The sequence below is a fragment of the Sinocyclocheilus grahami genome, unplaced genomic scaffold (genome assembly GCF_001515645.1).
Source record: "Sinocyclocheilus grahami isolate Dianchi unplaced genomic scaffold, SAMN03320097.WGS_v1.1 scaffold66.1, whole genome shotgun sequence".
NCBI classification, from domain to species: domain Eukaryota; kingdom Metazoa; phylum Chordata; class Actinopteri; order Cypriniformes; family Cyprinidae; genus Sinocyclocheilus; species Sinocyclocheilus grahami.
The window spans coordinates 1,689,377-1,698,866 of record NW_015505245.1 but is presented as its reverse complement, the minus strand read 5'-3'; the positions used below and the strand labels follow the sequence as shown (position 1 = coordinate 1,698,866).

The window sequence follows — 9,490 nt, the reverse complement described above, 5'->3', positions numbered from 1 at the left end:
GTTTGATCAAAATTATTCATTTACTGATTCTTTTTGTAAATTTTTCTGCATGTTACAATTCATTGTTACAGTCAGTGTTGGGGGTAATGCATTACTAGTAACGCTAGTTACGTAATCAGATTACTTTTTCGAGTAGTAAAGTAACGCATTACTTTTAAATTTACAATAAAATATCTGAGTTACTTTTTCAAATAAGTAATGCAAGTTACTTTGTTTTTCCATTTATTCACTGACAGCTCTCCTGACCCATGTTGAGAGAAGTCGGGACTAAGTGCCGAGGCACTTCCTTCAGCCTGCCTGAGGATTGATCATTTTCACTTTTTTTATGTAAAAGGGCCTTTACAGTTGCTAAAAATACAACTTTTGGGTTTTTGCTATTAAATAATCAAAATAAAAAATAAGCAAGCCCAGCCCAGGAGACAAAAAGTAACGCAAAAGTAACAATGCATTAGGCTACTTTCCATAAAAAATAATTAGGCCTAATGCAATTAGTTACTTTTTTTATGGAGTAATGCAGTATTGTAATGAATTACTTTTTAAAAGTAACTTTCCCCGACACTGAAATTTGTAGACACCTTACAGTAATTTAACGTGTCATTTGTAAGTTACAGTAGATGGTGACAAGTGAGTGATTTTTTTCATATAGGCTATAAGTGATTCACTGAATCATTCACTCAACCGATTCGTTAAATGCCAAGTCTTTCAATGATGAGCAAATTAATGAACGAATGTTTTTTTTTATTTTTATTAAAATATGCATGTCTACAAATTTTCTAAGGGATTCCAGAAAGAGTGTATGAATTCGTTCAGATCACTTATGAATAAGAAAGATGAGTAGTTCAGTTAAGCTTTGAGTCGCAATCAAATTCAAAACAGAGACTCATTCGGTGAAGGGGGCGTACTCGTTCAGTCTGTTCAACCAATTAAACGCTCCTTCAAAATCAACGATTCGTTGTAAAACAGAACACCACCACTACTAGACTAGACAGTAGACATAAGACAGTCGAGTATTGGCTGTTGTCTCGTTTGACGGTGGTCGAGCTTGAGCAAATCTCAAAACATTTCTCTACAAATTAAATATATGTGTGTATATATAATCTGTTTAGTGTAAGGAATGTAGTATGTAGCCTATATGTGTGTATTTAAAGAGGAAAAAAACATCTGTAAAAATATACACATTCTATAAATAGCCTACATAATGTCAGGTCATGGTGATGTTGTAATCATTTGACATGGCACAGATGGCCTGTGAAATAGTAAACAATTTAAACATTCAATAGGATAGCTCTTTAATTTTCATAAATGCCAAGTCTTTCAATGATGAGCAAATTAATGAACGAATGTTTTTTTTTATTTTTATTAAAATATGCATGTCTACAAATTTTCTAAGGGATTCCAGAAAGAGTGTATGAATTCGTTCAGATCACTTATGAATAAGAAAGATGAGTAGTTCAGTTAAGCTTTGAGTCGCAATCAAATTCAAAACAGAGACTCATTCGGTGAAGGGGGCGTACTCGTTCAGTCTGTTCAACCAATTAAACGCTCCTTCAAAATCAACGATTCGTTGTAAAACAGAACACCACCACTACTAGACTAGACAGTAGACATAAGACAGTCGAGTATTGGCTGTTGTCTCGTTTGACGGTGGTCGAGCTTGAGCAAATCTCGAAACATTTCTCTACAAATTAAATATATGTGTGTATATATAATCTGTTTAGTGTAAGGAATGTAGTATGTAGCCTATATGTGTGTATTTAAAGAGGAAAAAAACATCTGTAAAAATATACACATTCTATAAATAGCCTACATAATGTCAGGTCATGGTGATTTTGTAATCATTTGACATGGCACAGATGGCCTGTGAAATAGTAAACAATTTAAACATTCAATAGGATAGCTCTTTAATTTTTACTTTCCGTACCCACTGTATATATATATATATATATATATATATATATATATAGTTATTATGTGAATATTGTGTGAATATCATATTAAGTGTGTGTGAAGAGGTCATATTTCACCCCAGAATCAAAAGAAAATAAATATAGGCCTAAATTTTGTATAAGTTATTTCCGAATATTTTAGGAAATTTAAGACATTATGTGACATTATTTATAAATGTTTCATTGTTTTACTGCAAAAAAATGTTGGTCAAAAGTTTGGATGTTTTGACCATTTTGAAAAAACAAACAAACAAAAGTAAAAACAATAATTTAAAATAATTGTTTTATATTTAAATATATTTAATGTAATTTATTTCTGTGATGCAAAGCTGTATTTTCAGCATAATTACTCAGTCTTCAGTGTCACATGATCCTTCAGAAATCATTCTAGTATGCTAATTTACTGCTCAAGAAACATTTCTGATTATTATCAATATTGAAAACAGTTGTGCTGCTTAATATTTTTGTGGAAACTGTGATACAAGATATTAAAGAAAGAAAGAAAGAAATTGATACTTATATGCAGCAAGGATACATTAAATTGAAGAGAAAAAAATATTTAGAATGCTATAAAAAATTATATTTAAAATAAATTCTGTTCTTTTGAACTTTTTATTAATTAGAGAATTTTGGGGGAAAAAACACAGTTTCCAAAAAAATAAAATCTGTTTTCAACATTGATCGTAAATAAAAATGTTAAAATTATAATCAGCATAAATTGCTATGATTCATTTTAACTAATAGATGTAAGTAGACAGTGGGTTTTAAATATTTAAATGTATGTCATGAACATAAGCTCTTCACAAATAAAATATATAATGGTATTACAACAGGATTCATTTTCTTTAGGCAAAATATACTTTTTAATTTCTTTTGATTTGGGCAAAATACAGCCCAGATGTTTCTTGACATTCTCTATTATATAACTAATTAATTATCCTACATGAACTGTCACAGAACACACTGTTACACTTTGGTCATTATACCGACAACCTAAAGTGACAAGGCCAAACAGCCATGAGGTTCAGGTAAACAGATTGTATTTTGTTTTTCCCCGCAAGGGATTAAACTATTAATGTCACACTGACATTTCACAACCCCGAGACTGTTGAATATTACGCACAGGCCAACACCACACCTGAATAGGAAAATCCTTCTGCATCCCCACAGTGACAGCAAACACGCATATGACCTGATTTACTCTCATAATTATTGAAAACATGTCCTTTTGGAAGGAGATGACACCATTTACAGGTTACGTGGCAATGCTACATCCATCTTCTCATTATGAAGCACCATGCCAATGACAGCCACTGGATTAAAATATATAGCGAGTGGTTTGTAAAACATTTTCAGAATATAAAGACCACAATATTTTTTCCAAACTTTCATATGGAGTGGAAACTTGCTTTTGTATTTATTTCATATCAAAATGATTCATTTTAATAAATAAAACAATGATCTTTCTGCTTTGTCTTAGTGCCAACATCATCCCGGAGTCATGGAAATACACATAAATGACCGGAACCACTACATCACTAACGTATGGTGTCTAAATACACATAACAATGCATATTAAAGCATGGAAACTCTCATGTTTCAACTCTCATGCATTAAGATGCATCAAAACATGTTCATGCCACTTATAAATATCAGTACCTGAGCCAGAAAAACAAACATTCACAAGCTTTTACCTAAGCCTGCAAGAGTTTGTCTACCCTGAGCGAAATGGCTAGAGGTATGGCTGTGGTGCTTTCTTTTGCTTGTTAGTTGTAGCACTTAGGACATGGATGGCATATCTTTTGACATATATAAATTATAGATTATTTATTATATATATATATATATTTCTTTTTAAATTAATTAATTATTTCTTTTTTATTTGCTTTTTTTTCTTGCACGTAAAAAAATTCTTAGTTTAAAGAGTTTATTGGAGCATGGAAAAAAAACATTAATCCGAAATACTGATTTCATTGGTTATTTGGTTATTGTTTCAGGAGCTTTGAAACAAAACCATGTTGCAGATGAAGAATAAATCTCCTTCTTTTCTTCTCCTAGCATTAGTGCTGTTGTCGGTGGTACTGGTTAGTTTGTTGGTGAACCAGGGGAAAGCATCAGAGAACCAGCGGCTCTTCAATAACGCAGTCATTCGTGTACAACACCTGCACCAGCTGGCCGCAAAAATGATTAACGACTTTGTAAGATTCTCATTCAAATCTATTCAGAACTAGTAGATTCTAACCTCTCGTTTACAGCAGATGTGATTGGTCACACCTGTTCAGGTTTAAAAGTGAGATATGAGCTTAGAACTTTGAGAACTCATCTAAGCACTTCTCGCAGATGCATTTATTTAGTTGTTTGAGTGAGTTAAATGTATTATAAATAATACATTTTAAATACAATACTAAATACAATTTGCCTTTTGTTATCAAGGAGGACAGCCTGTTGCCTGAGGAGCGCAGACAGCTGAGTAAAATCTTCCCTCTGTCTTTCTGCAATTCTGACTACATTGAGGCGCCCACTGGAAAAGATGAAACACAGAAGAGCTCTGTGAGTAAACTATATAATTCAAAATTAAATCCCAACATGCTTTGTTCCAGGGGTTTTCGAACTGGGGGCCGCAAGGGGTATTATGGTGTCTGTGGACAAGATAAATTTAAAAATAAATAAGAAGAATTAATTAAGTACGCAAATATGATTAAAATCAGTAATAACAAATAGAATAAGTAAAACATAATAGAAAGTTATTTAAATAAATGCATTATAAAAACATCTTGTACTATAGTGAGCAGAAAATTGGAACATTAGAAAACATGCATAATGCCTGTGAAATATTTTTGTTTTCAAACAAGTGGATGACAATTTTATTCTTAAATGTCTTAGAAGTCATAGAAATCATTAAGAACATATTTACCAACCACAGTAGATGCTAAGAGATTAAATGTCTCCATCATTACACATTTTTATCACATATCATAGTTTGGGAAGCACTTGGATTGATCACATATACATTAAAAATGGCCTGTGGTTTAAAACCTCCATTATTATTTTTTTCTTTCTTCAGATGTTGAAGCTCCTTCGCATCTCTTTCCGCCTCATTGAGTCTTGGGAGTTCCCCAGTCAGACCCTGAGCGGAACCGTCTCAAACAGCCTGACCGTCGGGAGCCCCAACCAGATCACTGAGAAGCTGGCCGATTTGAAAATGGGCATCAGTGTGCTCATCAAGGTTAGAGAGACAAGTTTCTATGCTACTTTATTTTTTCCTCACAATTTGTCTAGTGGTCGTACCAGGAGGTGTGACAGCATCTTCACATCTTCAGGGCTTATTTGGGCAGCTATAAGATCTTTTTGCATTTGTATCTTCACAGGGATGTCTCGATGGTCAACCAAACATGGATGATAACGACTCCCTGCCACTGCCTTTTGAGGACTTCTACTTGACCATGGGGGAGAACAACCTCAGAGAGAGCTTTCGTCTGCTGGCTTGCTTTAAGAAGGACATGCACAAGGTCGAAACCTACCTGAGGGTTGCAAATTGCAGGAGATCCCTGGATTCCAACTGTACCCTGTAGAGGGCGCCGATGTATTGCTAGTCAATGCCTGCAAATCTAAGACCAGTTTAAATCCTTAAAACTTCCTTAAGTAATTATGATCTGGTCTTATATATGCAGGAATTGTCAACCAAGCATGGCTAGGCCTGTCTTTTCTGTTTCCCTCCTATATTTAAACCTTATCTACCACTATTGTATTTATTCTTCTCATTAGGGAATGCTCTTGAATTAAAGCTGTTCCTTAAAAAGGTAAAGGATGAATCTGATTTGACATTTCACAGTGGTGCTAAGCAATTTATGGCAATATATTTTCAAATGTGGCCAGATTGACCTTAGTCAAAGAGCTAACAATATGTACAATATTATTGTTCAAAAGGGCTAAAGATCAGTGTTACATCGAAATTGTAATTTAAATGGATGAGTTCACTCTTGTATGCATGTAAACATTTGTTTGTCTCATAGATCATGCCCTTATTATTAGCGCATCCTATTCTCAAGTTCTGTGTCTTTCTCCATTAAAGTTTTCAATTGCATCCAATGTTCTTGACCTGTGTGGTTTAATTTTCCTGCCTTCCTCAACATTACCCACACCTTTTGACTGGATGTTCAGGTCAACATCTGTGTTGTTGTGCCCTATCAGGAGCTGTAATGCATCCCAAAACAATGAACAAGATCAAATAATCCGAAAATTGTACTATTGCTACAGGCGGTTATCTAATCTTTAGTTTAACCAAAATTAAACATTGCCACAGTAAACACGACATTCTAAAATACATACATGTAAATAAATAAAAATGAAAAATAAAAGCAATATTGTTCTGCGACGCAATACTGCAGGTCTTTGCGTAGGCTATTAACCGGATGAGACAAGATTACAATTTAAAAATGTTCATAAATGATGTTGTTTTATTATTGTGAACGCTTTTAGAACGTTTGGCACTTTCGTAGTTATTACATCACCGCGGAAACTCCAATGTGTTCAATCCTTTCGGAATCCTTCCACTGATCCAATCACAGCGCTTTACGTGACATGACGTCCAACAGCGCCAAATGCGATTCTGTTTACGGAAGTCACAGACGGGTACCGCGTGAACTGATTAATTATTCAGATTTGTCTAGCGTTTTAATTTCAGTCATATGTTTTATGAGGTAATTACACCGTTGTCGAGTTGTAGCTTTATTCAAAGTCCATATCTCATGGATATTGAGGTCGATATAATCGATTTTAAAGTCCCTCTCGAGAACAACAAAACTGTTTTCGTTTGGGACATTCAGCCAACATTTTCAGAGGCTTACATATATGTAAGTGTATTATATTATATTATCGTGCTGTTACGTATCTAATGAATGACCAATGAATAAACCATTCAACTGCTCTTTGAGTCAGGTTATGTTTAACCTTTGCAGCCCAAAAATGTACAAAAGCATTATGTTTGCATAACAAGTCATAGATTGGTTGGCTTGGACTTTTAGGGATTTTTAGTGTAAAATCACCAGTAGTTGCATATATTTACCTAACTTTAAGCTTAATTACTTTTAATTAAACGGCTCATCTAACTTCTTAGGAGTCCCTGTGGAGCGTGTATTCAGCATTTGGAGCTCTTTACCTGTTGAAGGTCTGTCCCAATGCCACGGTGGCAGAACCTGGGTTCTATGCAATGGTGAAGTTCTACTCATCGGCACAGGCGTCTAAAGCTCAGCGGGCCACTGATAAACAGTGTCTTTTCCAAAGTTCTCCTTTAAAGGTAGCCTAATGTATTACAGCTACAGATAAAGCTGTAATGTGATTTGCACATGTTTCACAGATGGGCTACTTTTTAGATTTATTTTTAAGAAGGTTTGAATGTTTCAATTGAAAGTTGTTTTGTTTCTTATTATCTCTTTCAACCTATCCCTCAGGTCCGATTGAGCACGAAGCAGAATCTGTCCTTCTATAGCACTAAACCGCTCAGCCTTTCCAAATGTCACAACCTGGCTAATCACTACCTGGGCTTTGGCGGCTGGTCTACTCGCATTATTACTGTAAGCGGCAATATTAATGATATACACCGAATAGACTCTTGGTTTTTCCCTCAAGGCTAAGCGTGCATCTGTTCATGGCTGGTTTGTAAACAAACATTTTTGTGTTTCAACAGTTGAAGGACATCTCAAGATGCATGGACGCAGGGTGCCAAGAAGAAACAGATGACCAGAGTGTGCTTTTGAAATATGGTTGCATAGCAGAGTTGACCTTCCAACAGCATGGAATGAGCTGCCAGGGGGTCGGTGTGGCGGAGGAGATCATCGACAACGATCAAGGTGAGTTTACATATACACTTGGCTTGAGGCATGCAATATTCGTTTTTTTTTCAGAAGGTTATTGTTAAAAGTCAAAAAAATTCTATGTGTACTGATATATTTATATAAATATATATCAATTATAATAACAAAAATAATGAACATTTATAATGCTAATATTTAAATTAATATAAAATTTGATAATTAAATAAATAACAAAAAAATTATATTTCTTGTTTGTTTGTTTGTTATCATATTTTATCATTTAACATTAACATGTTTATTTATTTGTTTATTTATTACTTTTTTCAAATGTATTTATTCGTTCATTTTTTTAAATAGACAATATGACCAGTGTAATTTCATATATATAAATTCACAACATCTGTTAAAATGTTAAATTCTTTTAGATCCAGAGGAAAAGCTGAGAAAAAGAGGGATGCTAATGAAACGTGCCAAAGACAAAGCTGTGGTGGCTGCCTTTGAAAAAGTGCTTCTCATGATCTTGGGTAAGTATTTCCAGCAACCATTATATACAGTACATTGCAATCTGTGGTAACATCTATTTCTTGTCATTATTGTCCCATAGGAAATGGGAAAGTAGCAATTGAGATCAAGTATGATCCAGATGAGATCCTTCCAGAAGAGAACTCAGAAGGAGTCATACAAGTAAGTGTTCCTTCAAGATCTTTGAACATTCTGGTCAATGGTGCATTGAATTTATTCCATTTACAGAGAAGTAAATGTATGAAAATTTGTCCCACGTCGTCTACTGAAATCAGCTCATAAGGTTGTTTTCCAGGGTCAGTAATATTAACAACCATTGCTATGAGGAACTAGCCAGTCACTTTCAGTTGTTATCTGGTCAGTGGTTTAGTAACAGCCAATCGGAGGGCTGTATAATAGCCAATTGCTTTATGTGGCAGGTAAATGACATCTCCTGGAATGAGTTTGAAGATGCTGACAGTAATACTGAGGAGGATTTCCCATGGGACCTCACAGTAGACCTCCCTCACTGACACCCACTCAACTTTCTCAACCTACACAATTGCCAATGTTTTCCAGATAAGTGACCACTGGAAATGATATAAATTTTCTCTTTAATGTTTGGTATTGACCATAATGTGTGCAGCATTACGGTTATCCTCTGTGGTTAGCCTCCTAATTTCAGTGCAACTGACCTCAGATTCCTCTTCTCTATTTCCAAAGCAATTCTCTGTTTTTTTATGTGGCTGATACTAGCATGACCACACAGGTTGGGGTTTGAAGGTCAGGTCAGATGTCAAGCCAAGAAAGCCATGTAATTTTATAAGGATTTTAGGGAATCCAAAATGCATCAACCTCTAAAATCTTGTGTACTTACCATGATCGGCCTCTTTGTTTGACATATTTGACTTAACTTAGAATACATTGAGACAGGTTTTAGTATGTTCTCATTAAAATGTTTTTTGTTGTGTGTTGTGTGAAATAAAATATATTTGTAGCAATGTATCTTAATTATATGTGCCTCTCTTTTATTTATTGCTTTTGCCTCGCTGCTTTTGTTCAGTTGACTGAGTTTTCTTTGTCAAGTAGATTTTTTATGTGTTTTTGGTCTAGGCCAGGGGTAGGCAAGTTTGGTCCTAGAGAGCCGCAGTCCTGCAGAGTTCAGCTCCAACCCTGAAAACAAAACTCACCTGCCTATAGCCTTAGTAATCCTGAAGACATTGATTTGCT

The 9,490-nt window shown here is 34.7% G+C and overlaps 2 protein-coding genes across 4 annotated transcripts; both read left to right on the top strand.

The window, feature by feature from the left end:
* Window positions 1-3,969: 3,969 nt before the first annotated feature.
* LOC107585059 (somatotropin-1) lies at window positions 3,970-5,923 on the top strand. Its single transcript, XM_016271903.1, has 4 exons — window positions 3,970-4,144; window positions 4,380-4,496; window positions 5,011-5,172; window positions 5,315-5,923. Exons 1-4 carry the CDS (start codon window positions 3,971-3,973, stop codon window positions 5,516-5,518), a joined length of 657 nt encoding a protein of 218 aa, XP_016127389.1. The 5' UTR covers window position 3,970; the 3' UTR covers window positions 5,519-5,923.
* A 640-nt stretch (window positions 5,924-6,563) lies between these two features.
* On the top strand, window positions 6,564-9,249 carry rdm1 (RAD52 motif containing 1). 3 transcript variants are annotated; one of them, XM_016271958.1, is made up of 8 exons: window positions 6,564-6,799; window positions 7,063-7,242; window positions 7,397-7,519; window positions 7,633-7,795; window positions 8,185-8,283; window positions 8,364-8,443; window positions 8,510-8,577; window positions 8,701-8,773. In XM_016271958.1, the coding sequence occupies exons 1-7, from the start codon at window positions 6,635-6,637 to the stop codon at window positions 8,561-8,563; spliced, it is 864 nt and encodes a 287-aa protein (XP_016127444.1). In that variant the 5' UTR covers window positions 6,564-6,634; the 3' UTR covers window positions 8,564-8,577; window positions 8,701-8,773. The 3 variants fall into 3 exon arrangements, with proteins under 3 accessions (XP_016127444.1, XP_016127443.1, XP_016127445.1); XM_016271957.1 differs by lacking the exon at window positions 8,510-8,577 and having other exon boundaries at window positions 8,701-9,249; XM_016271959.1 differs by lacking the exon at window positions 8,510-8,577 and having other exon boundaries at window positions 6,565-6,646; window positions 8,701-9,249.
* Window positions 9,250-9,490: the final 241 nt, after the last annotated feature.